Source organism: Rhinolophus sinicus, linkage group LG11 (genome assembly GCF_036562045.2).
Source record: "Rhinolophus sinicus isolate RSC01 linkage group LG11, ASM3656204v1, whole genome shotgun sequence".
NCBI classification, from domain to species: domain Eukaryota; kingdom Metazoa; phylum Chordata; class Mammalia; order Chiroptera; family Rhinolophidae; genus Rhinolophus; species Rhinolophus sinicus.
Window position 1 is genome coordinate 12,726,826 of NC_133760.1, and position 19,508 is coordinate 12,746,333.

General features: G+C 48.1%; 1 protein-coding gene across 1 annotated transcript in view; it reads right to left on the minus strand.

Annotated features, from left to right (window-relative positions):
• The window catches only part of CATSPERG (cation channel sperm associated auxiliary subunit gamma), a 28,500-nt gene extending 12,357 nt beyond the window's left edge, over positions 1–16,143 (minus strand). Inside the window, exons 1-13 of the mRNA XM_074314395.1 lie at positions 15,700–16,143; positions 15,063–15,346; positions 14,922–14,975; positions 10,284–10,428; positions 9,813–9,939; positions 9,573–9,645; positions 8,463–8,618; positions 3,846–4,017; positions 2,458–2,595; positions 1,428–1,487; positions 1,125–1,244; positions 578–628; positions 349–478 (exon numbers count right to left, since the gene is read on the minus strand). Coding sequence (XP_074170496.1) covers positions 349–478; positions 578–628; positions 1,125–1,244; positions 1,428–1,487; positions 2,458–2,595; positions 3,846–4,017; positions 8,463–8,618; positions 9,573–9,645; positions 9,813–9,939; positions 10,284–10,428; positions 14,922–14,975; positions 15,063–15,346; positions 15,700–15,715 — 1,526 coding nt within the window. The 5' untranslated portion in view covers positions 15,716–16,143. The remainder of the gene's footprint in view (positions 1–348; positions 479–577; positions 629–1,124; positions 1,245–1,427; positions 1,488–2,457; positions 2,596–3,845; positions 4,018–8,462; positions 8,619–9,572; positions 9,646–9,812; positions 9,940–10,283; positions 10,429–14,921; positions 14,976–15,062; positions 15,347–15,699) is intronic.
• Positions 16,144–19,508: the final 3,365 nt, after the last annotated feature.

Here is a 19,508-nt window from a genome sequence, read left to right on the forward strand (position 1 = left end):
GACTCCAGACTCACTGGGAGACCTGCCCATATGTAAACAGGAGCATTCAGCCAACCTGGCAATTTGCCAACAGCTCATAAAGTTGGCTCGGGGACCCTTAGATTCCTGAGGGGTGAAGAGTGTCCCAACCTGTCCCCAGACGATGCCCTCTATTGCTCCCATAGGTTGGGTCTTCACATCAGGGCTCCCACAGCTTCCTCCATCCGAGCCCTGACCACCCCAGCTGGTATTTTCCCTGTCCCAGTCCTCGAAACTTCTGGACTTGGGCAAACTGAAAACTCGGTGACTTCAGAAAGGACCCCCACCCTCCTGGGGCTGGGCGGGCAGAGTATGCCTGGCCGTCTCTACCTTTGCAGGAGGAAGTTGCCCCAGATGAAGAGCAGGTTGTTATATGGGTTGTAGGACATGCCCTTCGGAACCATTGAGAAGTTGGTATAAGACTCTGTCCCTAGTATCATCAGGAACTCCAGGCCTCGAGCTGGCCAGGGCAGAGGCAGAGAAGACACAGCAGTGACACGGGGTCACCTGGGCCCCACCCACCATTGAGCCCCCCTCCCCCACAGCCTTCCCCTCCTACCGTGAGGGATGAATTCTGGGATGGTGTAGAGGACGGCCAGCTTATCAGTGACTATAGGTAGAGAGAACACAGCAACATCTCCTGAGGCTGAGCTTTCAAAACCTGAAACTGGGCAAGTCACCGCCTTCCCAACCCCTCCAAAAAATCCTCAATGGCATCATATTTGGGCCTGTTAGCCCTTAGAGTTTCTTTATGTGAAAAAAAAAAAAAAAGGCACTGCCTCTGAGAAGGTACAGTCCTGTTGGGACACAGGACTTGCCTCCTCTGACTCCCTGCCTGGGGAGTGCAGTGCGCAGCCTATACAACTGTACGTGGCAGCCCGATTCTCAGTTCAGGTAAAATAAAACCAAATCTTATTATGTTCACCTCTCCAATCTCCCTCCCTTCCCTTTCCTCCTGTTCCAATCACATTGACTTCCTCTCAGTGCCTCCAGCTCACCAAGCCTGTTCTCCACCACTCCCCCTTACCCAGAAGTACGTGAGCCACATTTCCCTCCTGTTGTCTGCTGTGTGCCCAACACCTCCCCCGCCATGGTGCTCCACTTACTTATGTCATAGCTGACCATTTGGAAATATTTCCTGGTGCCGTTGTCTTCAACCTCCACCAGCAGCAGCAGATTGTAGTCGTCCGCAATGTACGTGGCCCAGGTTATGGAGCAGATGACAACTGGTCGGGAAGGGGGAGGTCCAGAGCAGCCCCCAGATCCTGCCCCTCACCATCCCCTCGCTCCTCTGTGACTGCCACCTGGAACTCTCCACCTCCCCAAGACACTGCCCCCCCTTCCCGGGACCTCTCCCACACCCTCGATCCCCACAGCTGCCTGCTGCAGACCCATCTGGGAATGGGTACCTTGTATCCCTTCGCACACGGACTGCTGCCCGGGCAGCATCTTGAAGGACACACGGCCATCTGCGGAGCAGGGCAGGTTCACGCTCAGGCACTTCCCATTCCCAGCCATCTGGCGCCCGCCCTTCTTGCCCCCTTAGTCTTTGGGATCCAGGGGGCAGGTCTCACCCCCTGGCCTCCCAGTCACTCACAGGTGGCCGATCAAAGTATATGTGTTTCTGGTCATAGTAAGTGGCTCAGGTCTGGGATGTGACCCAGAACTGGACCCAGAGTCCACCCTGGGATTCGTGCTAGAGCTAATGGAGAAGACGCTGCTCTCACTGTTTTGGGATGACTCAAACCGGCGGGACATGTGGGCTCCGAGCTCCTGAGGGCCATTCTTAACCCCCTCAAAAGGAGTATCTACCTGAAAATGAAGCTAAATCGCAGGGCTCATAATAATAAACCCTTTTCTAGTACCACAGCCCTAGAGCTGTTCCAAGACCTTTATATATGCCAACGTATGTAATCTTTATAGCAACACAACGAAGCAGGTGGTAGTACTATGATTAGCCCCATTTTGCAGATGAGGAAATGAGGCCCAAAAGAGGTTAAGCCGCTTGTTGAAAGCCACCGGCGACTTGGGTTGGGTGTGCTGGAGCAGTCTCTCTCCAAACAGGTGCTATAGTCACGACGCTGTGCTACCTTTCCTAGATAGGCAGAGTCCTGATGATACACCACGTGAGCCCTGGATTCAGCCATGCCTGAAGTTGGCCCGTGGTCTTTTCATTTATTTAAGTCCATAAATTCTTTATGTATAAAGGATTTTTTAATTGGGCTTCTGCCCTTTGAAACCAAACATAGCATGAAAGATACATAACACATCCGGCACTACCCCTACAAATGCATTAACCCATTTTCACTCATAGGGCCAACCTCCAGCCTGGGACCCCTCCTTAAGGCACATGGTGAGGGGTGAGGACCTGAGGTCAGAATTCATGGAGGTGAGAGGACATGGAGAGGTCTCTTATGCTGCCAGCATCCCCACCCTTACCTGTGATGGTCCCAAAGTGGAAGTAACCTTCGTGCTTGCCAGCGGTGAGGGCTATGATGTACTCGGAACCATTGCCATGGAAATACACGGGACACAGCTTCTTGATGCACTCATTAGCCAGCACACGAACCCAGCTCTCTGCAGGGGCCAGCAAGGGGCTTTATGCCCAGGTGTTTGGACCTGGGACCTTGGCCCCCCCATCCACATTTCCCTGGCCTTAATGAGCCTGTTATCTGTTCTCTTGCTGGAGCAGCTGATCAGCATGGTATCTGAGGGGCCCTTGGCATAGGACCCCAGCTGCCTTTGAGAAAATCTTCCTGGCTCACATTCTGTCTATGAGGTTCAGAGCGGGCTGACCCCACCCTTGCATTCCCTTGGCCAGAGCTATTGGTTCTGAGCTGGGCCTGTGACCAAGGAGAGCAAATGAGAGACAGTGTCAGCCTGCAATCACTAACAAAGAGATGCTCTTTCCTGGGACCTCTGAGGGCATAAAATTTGCAGTTGCTGGGTGGAGAGGGGAGTCACCATGGCCACCACAGGAGGGACCAGCAGTTACAGTGGGCCCCAAGATCCAACAAACTTGAAACCAATGTGCTCCTGGTTTTTCAGCTATCTAAGCAAATAAACATGCCTCCCCTCCACAGTGTTTTTTTGGCTTGAGCCCATTTTAATTTGGATTTTCCACTGTCAAAGTGCCCTAAGTTATAAAGGGAGAAAAGTGGAACTGTTGAGAACATGCATTAACTAATGAAACATAGGTGACAGTACAAGTTTCTGTGATGCTATAAGTCCAAGTGACCCTATAAGATGCCTAAATGACCTCTCATTTGGATAGGGGGAAAAAACCTATGAGAACTAGAGCTTTGGTATTTAAAAGATGAGGCAAAATCAAGCCTCTCTTTTTCCTTTCTGATCAGTCTCCTTCATGGCTCCAACAACCCATCTCTATTTCTCTCTGTCTCTGACCTCTAGGCCTCTCCTCCACCACCCCAATTTCTCTCCTAATATGTCTTTCTGACTCTATGTGTCTGTGAGTGCATGTGTGTGCTCGCATGCATGTGTGTGTCCTCTCTGTCTCTCTCTCTCTCCTCCCTCCCTTCACTCTCACATCTTGCTCTTCCCTCAGCTGGTTCATGGTTCCTGGGAAGGTCCAGATGAAGGCCCCTCCGCAGCATAGAGAGAGTGGGAGAAGGCCCCCGCAGGGTGGGCAGGATGATTCAGGACCTTGGAAAGTCCCTCCAACACCCCCCTCCCCACCCACGACAATTCCAGTCCCAGGTGCCACAGTAGATGGGTTCACTCAGGTGACCCCCTGGGGCTCCAACAGGCAGTCTTCTGCCTGAGGCACCAGAGGCGCCTGGCCACATGACCCGACCACATGACCTCACCGCTGCCATGGTCGCGCTGGTGGAGTATGCTATAGGTGCCTGTGAAATAGTAGACGAGCTGGTTCTGCCGAATGAAGAGGGTGCTCTCGGTGGCGATGGCATCGAAGATGGTGGCAGTGAAGCTGGCCTGGGGGCAGTAGAAGGATCCTACCCAGCAACTGTCAATGCTCAACTGCAGAGGAGCAGAACCAGTGTGAACAGGTGGCCTTGGCCTCAGCCCACATGTCCTGCCTTGGGGAGAGGCACCTGCTCTGACAACTGCTTGGGAGGGACTCATGCAGTTGCACCCAGGGTGCCCTCCCTGCTCACCTTGCAGCAGCACCTTAGTGGCCAAACTCCCCCAACATAGGCCACAGAAGTAGGCAACCCAGGCTGGAGCCTGGAGCTTTGTATGCTTCCTAGAGTTGAGCAGTATACAGCATATTCAATGGTGCTAAGAAGTCCTGGTTTCCAACTGAGTGTTTTACCCACATGGCTACAAAAGATCCCATACTTGTCCCCAAGGCACTTTCGTATAATCCTATTCTACCTTGAACACAATTTTGTGTCAAGCTGACACTGTCTGAACTCACTGACTGATGACTAACACTGGCAATATCACCAACAGTGGGAAAATAATTTGAATCTAAATTTAATCAAGCTTCTAGAGCTCACTACTAGTTTATTGGCAATATGAGGTATTATAGACTAATTATGTCCCCCTTCCCAATTTATATGTTGAAGCCCTAACCCCGCAATGTGACTGTATTTGGAAATAGGGCCTTTAAAGGGATAATTAAGGCCCAATCAGGTTGTGAAGGTTGGGCCCTAATCCTATAGGACTGGTATCCTTATAAAAGAGGAAGAGACACCAGAGATCTCTCTCCACTTGTGCACACAGAGTAAAAGTCATGTGAGGACAGAGCAAGAAGAAACTTTCTGCAAGTCAAAGAGAGAGTTCTCACCAGAAACCAACCCTGCTAACACCTTGATCTTGGATTTCCAGCCTCAAGAACTGTGAGAATATAAATTTCTGTTGTTTAGCCACCCAGTCTGTGGTGGCTACTTTATTATGGCAGACAAATACACAGGGTCAGAGGAACAAGTGAATTGATTCCATGAAGAAGCAAGTAGCCAAATTCTATAGGACAAAAGGCCTGGTTTCTTAAATTGCATGAAAAAAAAAATGTGGTTGTTGTGGGGGCAGGAGGTGGGGAGCAGACTTACAGGTGAGAAGGGCACTAAGACACTCAACAACCAAATGCAATGTGTGTGTCCTGATTCAAACAAACCAATTTTAAAAGACATTTTTAGATAATTGGGGAAAAACTATAGCCAGGTTAGATGATGTTAAGGGATTATTTTGCTGGGTATTATAATGGCATTGCATTGTCTTTTTTTAAGTCCTCTTGTGTTACAGCTACTTCCTCAAGTCTTTAGGAATTTACAGGTAAAATGGTATGACTGGGATTTTTTTTAAATCAGGAAAAAAATGGTTGGACAAAAAAAGGCAAAATGTTGATAATTATTGAATCTGGGTTCATTATACTATTCTATTTTTGTGTCTAATTGAAATTTTCCACCAAAAAGTGAAATTTTTCACTAACTTTTCCCATAAAAAGTAGAAATCAGAGCAAAACTCTAGGCTTTGCTGCTGAGGGAGATTTCACCAAATTAAGGAGAACATGAATATTCGCACTTCCCCTACCCTATTCAGCATCATAAGAGTGTCCTTGAAAATGTTATTTCTAAAAAAGTCTAGTCATCCACTAGGACTATAGAGGTTGTTGCTATGCCTGGTGAAACTAACCTGTACTCTCTGTCATTTTGATTAGCTGTCATACTTCATGTATTACACTATTAATGTTTGAGTGATGCATCTGTTTTCTGGAAGAAATACTTAGAAATTCTCTTTGTTAAACTAGAAGAGGATCACCATACCTCTCTCTTCTCCCACATACACGAGGAAAAGAAAAGCTGTGGGTCAGCTGGATTTCTAATTTGAGCAGTTTGAGAGTTCTGACTCATTTAACTCAGTAAGAAGCATGTTGAGTTTCCCTGGCCACAGTGATTGAGTCAGATGGGTAAACAGCCTGAACCACACCAAGTGGAAGGAATCTTTTGATTTGGGGGTTAGGAAGCAGTGGGAACGATCTTTCCCACTGGATGTAGGCCTGAGAAGATATAGCCTCTGTGTTTCCAGAGGACAGAGCTGTTTGAACATAAAGTCAAATACAGAGGAACCAGGTCAAAGAGATGGAGAGAGAGAGAGAGAGAGAAATTCAGTCTTGGTGACATTGTTTGAAATCCTGGGTCAAGCTGGACCTGAAGTCCTGAATTTTTCCATTACATGAGCCAACAAATTTCCTTTTTCACTTTTGGCAGATGGCTAGTTGACCTCCCAAATCCATTTTCACACATTCTTTGTGTCTCCCAGGTAGAAATTTTATTTTCCAGCCTCTCTTGCAGTTGGATGTAGCCAATTGACTAATTCCTCACTAATGGAATGTGAGAGGAAGTGAAACTTGCTTAAGAGAAAACAGCTTGCTCTCCACCTCTGCTCTTTCCCCATCCCATTGGCTGGAATATGGACATTGACAGGACCCAGCTTCAATCATACAGATGAGATCAACATCTGGGGTTTAGGGGATGGTGAAGCAAGAAAAAAGAAGGGATGTGGCTTTCTCACTTCTGGACTGTTAAGAGAATAAACAATAGCATCTATTTAAGCTATTCCCTCCCTTTCAGGGGTCTATTTGTTACAGCATCTAAAACTGACCAATACACATCTGAGAAGAGCTCTAGGGGCAATCTGGAATGGAATGGTAAATTGAGACAGGAGGGATGAAAGGAGAGGAGAAAGCAATCTGGGAGAAAGCCCCATGATTAAAGAATAAGAATGAATGGGCTTTTATTTTGGAGTGACGGAAATTTTTGGGAACCAAAAAATTTGGTTGGTGGTTGCACAGTATGAATGTAATAAATGGTACTAAATTGTTCACTTTGGAGTGGTTCATTTTGTGAATTTTATGATTTGACCATGATAAATTAAAAAAAAAAAACAAAGAACAAAAAGAAACATGCCTGAAGTTCAAATGAAACCCTTTGTTCCTGTGTCGTAAAGCCCCTTCTCTGCCCTCCAAACTTCTTCAGCAGAATCCACATCCCTGTGGTGTGTTTGGGTCGGGAATGAGAAAACTGAGCAATGTCTGGAAAGACTTGGCCCAGAACAGAGAAAGTTGACACCAGACAGGGAGATGGTCTATAAACTGAACAAGTTCAGTAAAGCAGATTCAGAGCCAGAGGGAACCAGGAGAACATTAATCTACATTGGGTTCTCAGAAATCATGGGTGGGGCTTTCAACCTTGATGGTAAGAGGTTAAGGCAATCTTTTGGGGTTGCTGTGGAGCACAATTGTTATCTCAGACACCATTAAAACCAGCATCTTCTTCCCCCAACTTGTGGCAAAGCTACCCTGATTTCACTCTGGGGGAACCATCCTTTCTCTGCTTCTTATCTCAGCTGCCCTCCTCATAAGGATGGAGATCATGACCGGTGCTAAGCCAGTTGGCATTTTCCATTATATTGGGACACATGACCCAAGCTTGACCAATCAGGACCAAGGAAATAAATTTCACGATTTTTAAAATAGCTATTTGGGAAAGAGATGCTCCCATTCTCTGGCCTGTGAATTGGGATTATGTGAGCCACTTTGAGGACAAGACTAATCCAGAAGTGGAGCGGAGTTCTGAGTTGAGCCCGTGTCAAGCCATGCCTGAAGCCTGCTCTGTGCCTGAGCTTTGAAGTTAGGTGGACCTATTAAATTCATTCGTCTGCTTAAACCAAACTGAGTTGGCATTCTGCCTACAGCTGCACCAACTCAAAGGTGTTTCTGTCATTCACACCAAAAAAACCTTCCTTCAGACAGTCCTTCCCCATTCTGGGAATAATGTAGGCTCACAATGCCGAATTTGAAACCCTTGAGGCCAGATGTATTTTGCAACTCAGAATTTTCCAGGGTTTATAAGGTAGTATGACACACATATAGCATTCATATGTAAACTAGTGGGGTCTGGGGCAGCACCCGGCAATCCAGCTCCTTAATATTTCTGTAAGGCAGAATCTGAATATTAACAGTAAACGGGATGCAAAGACTGTCAGCAGCATTTGTTAGCTCAGGTCATGGTTTCACAACAAATGAATTTTAGCCCTAAATTTGTGAAAACACCATTTTCAAAGCTTTGGGGTTTCAGAATTATAAATAATGGGCCTATAAATAATAATAGCTTTGACTCACATAGTGCTCATTCTGTATACAGCTGGTATTAACTTATATCACCCTCACAATGATTCTATGAGGTAAATATAAATATTATTCCCATTTTACAGAAGGGGAATCTGAGGCCTGGGTAGGTAAAGTGACTTGCCTAAGGTCACATAGCCAAGAGGTGGTAGAATTAGGATTTGAACCCAGGCAGTCTGGCTACAGAGTCTTATGTCCTGCTTTCATGCTATCTGCCTCTCGTGGGGGCTGGTAGGTCTTTGGGAACCCCTTCTGTAACCCCAGGCCATTTTAGGGGCTGAGGACCAGCACCCTTCTAAAGGCCCCAGCCCACCATCTGCCCTGTACCACTCACCTCCACAAGAAAGAAGTCCTTGAAACTGGTGTCAGTCAGCAAAACAGACTTTTCCTCAGGAATGCCACCAAGAATGAGCACAGGTGCCTGGCCCACAGTGTACCACAGGGGCCTCGATGAAACATTCACAAAGTGCTGGGGTAACAGATTGAAGAGCTGCCAGGGGAGGAACAGGAGGGCTGATCAACAGCCCCCTACTCTCCCATAGTTCCATCTCATGTAGGGTAAAAGTCCACACCCTGACCCACGAGGCCCCACACAATTTGCCCCTGGCACCTCTCTGACCCCATCCCCCCCATTCACCCCTTCACTCTCTCTCACCCAGCCATGCGGGCCTCCTCACTGCTTCTCAGACTTACCAGGCACATTCCCACCTCAGAGCCTTCACACTGGCTGTTCCCTCTATATGCAATGCTTTTCCCCTAGGATCCACGTGATTCCCTCCTCTGCTCCTTCAAGGCTTTACTGAAATGCCAACCTTCTCAATTCTGCCTTTCTTGACCATTCCGTTAAACACTACAGTCCCCTCCTGCGCAGACCCAATCACCCTCACTCTGTCTGAATTCTCTCCAGAGCATTTTCCACCGTTTAACCGTTTAACTATGCAATGTACTTGATCTCATGTTTCCTGGTTTGGTGTCTGTCTCTCCTACTAGAATGTCAGCTCTGTGAGGGCAGGGACTTGGGTCTGTGTGTTCACTGTTATGTTCCCATGGGGCCACACTGTGAGCTCAGTAAGTACCTGCTGAATGAATGAATGAATAAATGAATGAATGAATGAATGAATGAATGAAGAACATGGGTGCAGGAGTCAGGCAAGCACAGTTTCAAGTCTTGTTCCACGTGTACATGCTGAGAGGCTATGGGCAAACGGCTCCATCCTTTTTTGGCCTCAGTTTTCTCCTCTTTAAAATGGGTGTGTAAAAGCACCTTTCCTCACAGGGTCAGTGTGAAGACATAATGTATTTGTGCATTTTGTACAGTAGAGCCCTTCACCAGGGTCCAGGCACAAAGTAAGCATTCTGTAAGTGGGGCCTGCCACTTGTTTGGAAAGTAATCAGGGCCCCAGCCCTTTATCTTCTACTGTCCCCACTGTCCGGGCCCCCTTACCTCATTTCCCACAGTGAACTTGAGTTTGTGGTTTTGCTGTCTCTTCAGGAAACCATTGATGTTTATCTGAAACCTGGCAGCAGGTGTGGGGCAGGCACAGGTGAGGGTTCCAGTTTCAGGGGGCTCCTGCCATAGCTCACAGCTCCCTCCCTTTGGTCTCCTCCTGTCTTCTTTGGGGATCTGGGGAGAAGGAAGTCCCTCCCAGAGTCTACCCCCTGTCCCGGGCGTGGGGAAGGGCACCTTTTATTAGGAATGAAGGGCCCCAGGCCATTGCTGCTGACATCCACGTGCATGACCACACTGCCATTCTTGACAGGCATGGGCACGTACCAGTTCATGACACACACCTCCTCTGCGTTGCACTGCTCTGCTGGAAGGCAGTGGGAACTGAGGCTGCTGCAGGCTCCCAGCGGCCCCCTCCAGGCTATAGATCTCTGGGATTTCCTTGCAACTCCCATGTCCTCCTCTGGGCCATGGAACCCACTGGGGCCTTTGTGTAGCCCCATCTAGGCCATGGGACCTGCTGAGGCCTCCCCGTGCCCTCCGCCAGGCCACAGACCCCACTGAGGGCCCCCATAAGCCCTATACCCCCTCCAAACCATGGGCCCCTTGATGACCCCAGCCTCCCATCCAGGACCCCTCTGAGAGCCCCAGCATCCCCCCAATGCTCCTGCCAGGCTTGTGACTGCTCCAGGAGCCCCTCAGGCTCACCTTTGCTGCGGAAGGGGGCTGCTTCCATCTGGATCTGAAGATGCTCTAACTTCCAGTGATTGATGTTAACTGGGGACTGGAAGGTGACCAGCACCACAGGCTTCAGCCCCATCAGGTGGCCCTTGCGGACCAGGGCCTCAGAGGCCTGAGGGTGAGATGGCCCCACAGATGTGTCCTTAAGATAACCTCTGGGCCCCCTCCTTCGCCCCCCACCTTGACCTCATCCTTAGTAGCCTATCTTCCTGGGCTGGGTGGGGAGAACAAACTCTCCACCATGGGAAGGTCAAAGAACATGGTCTAGGTTTGGGGTTGGGGTGGGGGACAGGCCAGGCTAAGAGAGGGGTAGAAGGGCTAGGGTTTGTGGAGAGAGTCAGGAGGTCTTTCTGGAGGAGGTGAGGCCAGGGCCAAGATCTTCAGACAGAATTTGGATGTATCGTGTTTCCCCAAAAGTAAGACCTAGCCGGACAATCAGCTCTAACGCGTCTTTTGGAGCAAAAATTAATATAAGACCCGGTCTTATTTTACTATAATATAAGACTGGGTATGATATGATATGATATGATATAATATGATATGATATGACACCGAGTCTTATATTAATTTTTGCTCCAAAAGACGCATTAGAGCTGATTGTCTGGCTAGGTTTTATTTTTGGGGAAACAGGGTAGGAAATGTATAGAGAAAGGCAGCATAGGATAAGCAAACTTTCGCCAGTGGGAACAAACCTGGCACCCAGAACTGCTAGCAGCTTCTTCCCTCACTTCAGGGGTTCCCAGGCCCCCTCTTGAGGCTTCTACCCTCCCTGCGGAAATAAAACTCTCTGCCATCCCCCACAGTCAGAGGACAGTCAAGTTTGGGGGCTGAGGCCTGGTGGTGAGGGTGGGATGGGGCAATTGGAGATTGGAGGCAATTGGACCTCCTCCCTGTCAGGACAGAAGGTGCTGGGAAAGGGTGAGGGAGCAGCCAGGGATGGCAGGATGCTGGCTGGGCTCAGAAGGGCAGGCAGGGCTTAGAGTGGAGATGGGAGGAGGGAGGAAGGGTGTTCCAAGTATATGGAAGAGCATGCAAAGGCTTGGACGGATCCCCAAGAGAAGACTGTACTCAGGCCACTATGGATGGGAGGTGGGGGTGGGCGGGGAGACCAGGGTGAGACATTTAATGGGTCTGACACCCTTTGCACAGGCTTTCCTCCTGAGGAATGCCTCAGCCAGGGCCCTTTCAATCCTACCAAATATATTTGTCTTAGCCCTGGTTCTGGGTTTCCAGTCACAGGGTAGCACATGCTAGTGGGGCAGGGACCTCCTCCCTGTCAGGACAGCAGTGGCCACGACCACCCTGGTCCTGTCAACCCTCAAATCCTGCCTGGACCATGCATCAGCTGCCTCCCTGGTCTCCCTGCTCCCCTCACACAGAAGGAGGGAGCCTGTGAACACCTGAGACACACATCCCTCTTCTGCTCAGAACCTTCTCGTGGCTCCATCTGGCTCAGAGTGAAAGCCAAGTCCTCACTAGGTTTCTGGAGGCCCTTAATCACCTCCCAGACCTCTCCCTGCCCACACTGGCCCTCACTCACTCTGTTCCAGCCACACGGGCTTCTTCCAGGTCCTCACACACACTGGCCTCTTTCCTACTTCAGGGCTTTTGTGCTGGCTGTTCCCTCCGCCCAGAATGCTTTCCCCAGTTCTCCTCAGTCATCCCTTTTCATCATTCAAGTCTCTGCTCAAGCCTTTTCAGAGAGATCTTCCCCAACCACGCAGATAGCACCCTCCTTTCTAAGATATCACCTCATTTTATTTTCTTCTTCACATTGATTACCCTTCATAAATTATTCTATCTATTTACTTGCTGATTGTCTGCTTCCCTGGTGGGCTGAATCCATAAGAAAAAGCTGGCCATGTTATCATTGTATCCCCCATTGTAAAGAAAGAGGATCTGACTCATAGTAGGTGTTGCATGAACAAATAAAGGTATTATTACTGCACTTTTACAGATAAGGAGAGAAGGTTCATGGAATAAAACTCTATGGGCAGGGTCAGACTCTGGAAACTTGTTAGCATTCACTGAGTCCTTTCTATGAACAAGGCACTGTGCTAAGTGCCTCACACATATTTAATCATTTTATGAAGATCACTACCATACTTGTTAAAGATGAGGAAACTTTGGTACAGAGAAGTTAAGTAACTTGTCTGAGATCACACAGTTATTATGTAGCAGAGCTGGGATTTGAACCCAGGCAGGCTGGCTCCAGAGCCCAAAATGTTATCTATCATGCTATACTTCCTCCGAGTAAATGTGGCAGATTCAAATCCAGGTCTGCAGCCTCCAGAACTTCATTTCTAGACAACATCCTACTGTCTTCAGAAAGCTTATTTGAGCCAAAACAATCTTGCATAAGAAGAACAAAGCTGGAGGACTCAAACTTCCTGATTTGCAAATTTACTACAAAGCTACAGTAATCAAGACTATGTGGTACTGGCATATGGATAGACATACAGAACAATGGAATAGAATTATACCCAGATATAAACCCTTACATTTATGTCAATTGACTTTTTTTTTTTTTTTTTTTATTGGGGGAAGGGGAACAGGACTTTATTGGGGAACAATGGTCAAATTGTTGTCCTTTCAGTCTTAGTTGTGGAGGGTTCTGTTCAGCTTCAAGTTGTTGTTCTTTCAGTCTTAGTTGTGGAGGGCGCAGCTCAGCTCCAGGTACAGTTGCCGTTGCTAGTTGCAGGGGGCACAGCCCACCATCCCTTGCGGGAGTCGAACCGGCAACCTTGTGGTTGAGAGGACAGGCTCCAACCAACTGAGCCATCCAGGAGCTCAGCGGCAGCTCAGCTCAAGGTGCCGTGTTCAATTTTAGTTGCAGGGGGCGCTGCCCACCATCCCTTACGGGAGTCGAGGAATTGAACTGGCAACCTTGTGGTTGAGAGCCCGCGCTCCAACCATCAACTGAGCCATCCGGGAGGCAGCTCAGCTCAAGGTGCCGTGTTCAATCTTAGTTGCAGGGGGCAGAGCCCACCATCCCTTGCGGGACTCGAGGAATTGAACTGGCAACCTTGTGGTTGAGAGCCCACTGGCCCATGTGGGAATCGAACCGGCAGCCTTCGGAGTTAGGAGCACAGAGCTCTAACCGCCTGAGCCACCGGGCCGGCCCCTATGTCAATTGACTTTTGACAAGGGTGCCAAGACAATTCAATGGGGGAAAGAATAATCTTTTCAACAAATGATACTGGGATAACTGGATATTCACATGTCAAAGATGGACCACTACCTCACACCATATACAAAAATTAACTCAAAATGGATTGAAGACCTAAATGTAAGAGCTAAAACTAAAAAACTCTTAGAAGAAAACATAGAAGTAAATCTTCATGACCTCTAGTCAGGCAAAGCCTTCTTAGACAACACCAAAAGCACAAGCAACAACAACAACAAAATTGATAAATTGGATTTCATTGAAATTAAAAACTTTGGTACTAGTTTAAGTATGTGAATTTTATCTCAGTAAACAAAACTTTTGTGCTTTAAAGGACACCATCAAGAAAGTGAAAGGACAACCCACAGAATGTGACAAAATATTTACAAATCATATATCTGATAAGAAACTAGTACAAGACTATATTAAGAAAATTTACAGCATAACAATAAAAAAGACAACCCAATTTTTAAATAGGCAAAGGATTTGAATGGACATTTCTCCAAAGTTGGATAAATGGCCAATGAGCATATGAAAAAATGTTCAATATCATTAGTTATGAGGGAAATCCAAATCAAAACTGCAATCAGATACCATTTTACACAGATTAGGATGTCTATAATTTTTTAAAAATGGACAATAACAAGTGTTAGTGAGGATGTAGAGAAACTGGAACCCTCATATATTGCTGATGGGAATGTAAAATGGTGCAGCTGCGAGGGAAAAGTCTGACAGTTCCTCAGAAGCAAAAAAGAGTTAATATATACCCAGCAATTTCATTCCTAGGTATATACCAAAGAGAACTGAAACACATGTTTACACAAAAACTTGTACACAAATGGTCATAGCAACATTATTCATAACAGCCAAAAAAGTGGAAATAACCCAAATGTCCATCAATTAATGCATGGATTAACACAATGTAACATATCCATACAACTGAATATTATTCAGTCATAAAGAGGAAATACTGATACATGCTATAACATGGATGAGCCTTGAAAGCATGCTAACTGAAAGAAGTCAGACACAAAAGGCGACATATTGTACGACTACATTTACATGAAATGTCCAGAAGAAGCAAATTCACAGGGACAGAAGAAAGTGGTCTCCAGTGGCTGGAGCAGGGTTTCTTTTGGAGGTGATGAAAATGTTCTAGAATTAGATAGTGGTGATGATTGCACAATTTTGTGAGTACAGTAAAACTACTGAATTGCACACTTTAAATGGTGAATTTTATGGTATGTAAATTATATCTCAAATTTTTAATGGCAAAAAAGCTTACTTGAGCACCTACTATGTGCCTGGTGGGACACTGGAGATCTTTGTGAATCCTTAAGGTCCCCAGAGTCTGGCGGTGCCACTACTATTAAAAAATGTTAGACATGGGTAAACTGAGATCTACACAGAATGAGCCCAACCCCGCTGCACCCACTCACCTCTCCTTTGCAGGAGTAGTTGATCTTTAGGTAGTAAGGGAAGCCCATGTATTTCTGCAAAGAGAAGTTGGGCAAATGTCCAGAGCCCAGTGGGATGCGGGTCCAGGACCTCTTCCGTTCTCCTGATCCCAGTTCCCTTACCTCGTTCGGGTCGATGGGCGAGTCCACCAGAAGGCCGAACAAACTGTTCACTGTGTTTAGGGGCTCTTGATCGAAAAAGCGGTCGCTTCCGTGGTTTTCGCCTACCGTCTCGAACTGGTTCAGGACAACCTGCCAGGTGCACTCCTTGTTGTCCTCGATAGCCCCCAGTCTCCACGGTGACAATAGCACCGCCAGCAGGGACCACAGCGACCACAGGACTCGGAGTCTTGGCCACGCAGGACCAGCAGGGGTCATCGCGGGACAGCGCTCAGCGTGGCTGGAACCTAGAGAATGCTGGGATCAACACCCGCTGGCGATACTGAGCTTCTGGGCCGCCTTCTGAGATGCCGCCTTTTGAAATCCCGCCTTGCTCTTGCGCTTCGCCCCACCCCTGCTCAAAGAATCGCTTCTGCACGGACTTCTGGCCCCACTCCTACTCTTAAGCCTGGCCCCGCCCCTACCCTTACGCCTGGCCCCGCCCCTACTCTTGCACCTGGCTCCGCCCCTGCTTTTTCTCCTGGTTCCGCCTCTGCACCAGACCTCGCTCCTGTCCCAGGCCCTGAATCTGCTCCTTTTCCGGATCCCACCTCTGCTATTACTCCAGGTCCTGCCCCTGCTGTTGCTCCTGGCCACGCACCTGCTCCTGGTTTCATTCTGTCTCCTCGTCTCGCCCCTTAATCTTGCCCCACCCTTGTTCTTTGTTCTGCGCCTGCTCTGCATCCCTCCCCTACTCTTCTCCTCGTCTCGGTTTCTGTTTCTCGCTTTGGCTGCATCCCACCTATTTTCCTCTGTCCTGTTATTCCCTGTGATCTCGCACTTACACTTGCACCTGCACCTAGCCCCGCCCCCACTTCTTGCTCCACCCGCCCACTTCTCTTCGCACCGCCCCTCTCTCCTTTCTCGGTCCCTGCTCTGGTACCCGGTCATGTACCCAGCCCCACCCCTCTCCCTGTCCAGATCTTGGACCTTCTCCATGCCCCTTCCCTTCCTCTGTCTCCGCCCCTGTTTCTTGCTTAGAATTAGCTCCTGGCTCTGCTGCTCCTTGTCCGGCTGGTGTTCCGCGACCCGCTCCTTATCCACCCTCTCTTGCCCCTCGTCTTTGACAAGCTGTTCTTCCCCAGCCTGCTCCTCGCCCCGGCCCCTCCTATGGCCCCGCCCCTTCTTAGAGACACACTCTTTGCCTTTCGATCTCTCCTCGCCCCACGCCCTCTCCTCGCCCTGCACCTTCTCGTTCCACGCCGGCGCTACCTTGTAGCTCAGCACCTCCTCGATCTTCACCTTCCCGCCAAACTGCGACACTTTTCGTTCCACCCCCTCTCCTCACCACTACTTTCCATAACCTAGACGGCAACGAGCTCTACAACCCGCGTCTTCTAGCCCCGTCCCTACTCTTCGCATCTTCTCTTAGCCTTTCCCTGCTTCTTGCCCCCCCCTTTCTCCGCCCCTCCCCTCCTCTGCCCGGTCCCTCGACTCTCCTCCCTTTCCCCTGCTGCTTCCATCCTCTCCTTCCCACTCCCCATCCCCACCCCCACCTCCCTCATCCCTCCCCGGGATGGCACCAGGCACCTCCCTCTTCTCCCCGCCCTGCGGTACCAGTCACTTTAGTGCAAACCGGTCAACCGTCACTTGGCCGTTCCAGTCACGCCCCTCTTGCCCGGTCTCAAAATGGTCGCCCGCACTTCCTCAACATACTTCCACCTTTTGCGAGGAACACCTGCTTCACACGCCAGTCTAACTCTGGTAGGGCTTAGGGGTAAAGGGAAGGCGAGCCTCAACACCCAGGCGCGCGGGGCCTGGCCGGCAGAGGGTGCTGGAGACAAAGTTTGTGAACCTACGTGTCTTTTTACCCAATCAAAAATTCTACACCTAAAAAAAAGGTTTGGTCTCCTTGTGGGTATTAATCTGACTGCAGCTTAACACCCTCCTCTACAAAACAGGGACAAAGGCAGCTATCGCGTAGAGTTGTGGGAAGTCAATAAGATAACACGTGAAGAATGCCTGGCACAAGTAAATATTCAGTAAATTAACAATTTTTATTTGTATCCTGATGCCTAACAGTTAAGGACTCAGATCGTAACTTTTTGATGAACTGCAGCGCTGATTTTTCTCAGAGTGCGTTAGACTCACCAGAAGAGCGTGTTAAAACAGGTTGTTGGACTCCACCCGCCGAGTTTTTGATTTAGTAGGTCTGAGATGGGGCTGGAAAATTTGTATTTCTAGCAAGTTTCCAGGTTTGGGGACAAAAAAAATAAATTTTCCTCCCATATTTCTAAGTTCTTCTGGCTGGACAAATGATCGAATTAATATGAGACAGGTTGGGGCTGGCCCTGTGGCTCAGGCGGTTAGAGCTCCATGCTCCTAACTCCGAAGGCTGCCTGGTTGATTCCCACATGGGCCAGTGGGCTCTCAACCACAAGGTTGCCAGTTCAATTCCTCGAGTCCCGCAAGGGATGGTGGGCAGCGGGCCTGCAACTAAGATTGAACACGGCACCTTGAGCTGAACTGCCTCCTGGATGGCTCAGTTGGTTGGAATGCGTCCTCTCAACCAGGTTCGACTCCCGCAAGGGATGGTGGGCTGTGCCCCCTGCAACTAGAAAATGACAACTGGATCTGGAGCTGAGCTGCGCCCTCCATAACTAAGTCTGAAAGGACAACAACTTGAAGCTGAACGGCACCCTCCACAACTAAGATTGAAAGGACAACAACTTGACTTGGAAATAAAGGCCTGGAAGTACACACTGTTCCGCAATAAAGTCCTGTTCCCCTTCCCCAATAAAATCTTAAAAAAAAAAAATGAGACAGGTTAACAGGAGAAAATGTCACAGGTTAATTATGGATGTACATGTGGGGCTGCCATACGATAGAAGACCCAAAGAGGGATTTGGCAGTTGAAATTATATGCCATTCTGGAGCTAAGGAGAGAGGCGGGGTCATGGTTTGGGACTTCAAAGGGCAAGAAGATAATTCACATGGAGAAGAAGCAAATGTTTGGTAGATAAATATTTGGTGACCATGTTTAACAATGGAACACAGAGAGGACTTTGATCAAAAATGTCTTTCTAGGTTCCTGTCTATCACACCTACCGTGTTTCCCTAAAAATAAGTAACCTAGCCAGACAATCAGCTCTAATGCATCTTTTGGAGCAAAAATTAATACAAGACCCAGTATTATATTATATTATATTATATTATATTATATTATATTATATTAAAGACCAGTCTTACATTATAGTAAAATAAGACCAGGTCTTATATTAATTTTTGCTCCAAAAGATGCATTAGAGCTGATTGTCCGGCTAGGTCTTATTTTCGGAAACACGGTAGTTCATATTAAACTATACTTATCGGTGATGATAGTTCCCTTCCTGGAGCCTGTCCTCTGTCTAAATTCCTTTAGGCAGTTAGGGGAAAGGTCAAAGGTTTTTCCTGAGTCTTTTGTTTCTTAAAAATAACCAGCTTAAAATAATATCCCAAAAGGCATATTTTGGGGTGATAAACTTTGGTCCCCCTCACAGGTGATGCTGATGCTGACGGTCTGGGGACCACATCTTGGGAACCAGTACTCCAAAACCTTCTACGACTCCCCAGGACCTTAGGGAAACCTCCAAAGTTGGTTTCAAGAACCATGTATAATAATCTCATGCCTGTTGGCTTTCCTATCCCGCTCATCTCTTTTCTCCCTATAGACCTGTGTAGCCCACTCCCTAGTCATGCTCCTGGATAGGGGGTGCTTTCTCTCCTCCAGACTGCACATATTGTAGCACCTTCTGGAATATTTTTCCCTACTTTGTCAGCTGACCACTTTCCTCCCCTCAGGTGTTTGTGATACGTGACCAGCCCCCATCCCTCTCCTGACCACACTAGGCCATGACTGGGAATGGGTCTTTTTTCCTCACTGAATCACAGGCTCCCTGAGGACAGGGCCTAGGGCTTTCTCTGTCACTTATTCCTGACTCTGTCCAACACAAAGTAGGTGTTCTATGTAAATGAACAGCTGATGGATGGACATCTACGCTCCCCAACCCCACAGGCCAGGAAGGAGTGACTTCATCCGAGGAAACTCAGCAGCTGTGTACCTGAGCCCTTCTAGATTCCAGAACAGAGTCAGAGACTAGGATCTTCTCATGGCACCCCCACTCAGGACAACAGCCCCACCAGGTGGGGATGCCTGTTACATCCTGACGTACAAGGTGAACACTGCAGCATCCTTTATGCCAGAGACAGCCAACACCCACATGTCCATTAAGGAGGCAAAATAATTTATGGGATGTGTGTCTTAGACGAGGCACTGCAGACGTAAAAAAGGACGGTGTGTCTCTGGAATGGTCTCTGAATTACACTGGGTTGGTGAAAAAAACCAAGGTACAGCAATGAGAATAATATTAGAAAAAGTATGTAAAAATTATATACTTATATATAATATAAAAAAGCAAGGTGCAGAAATGA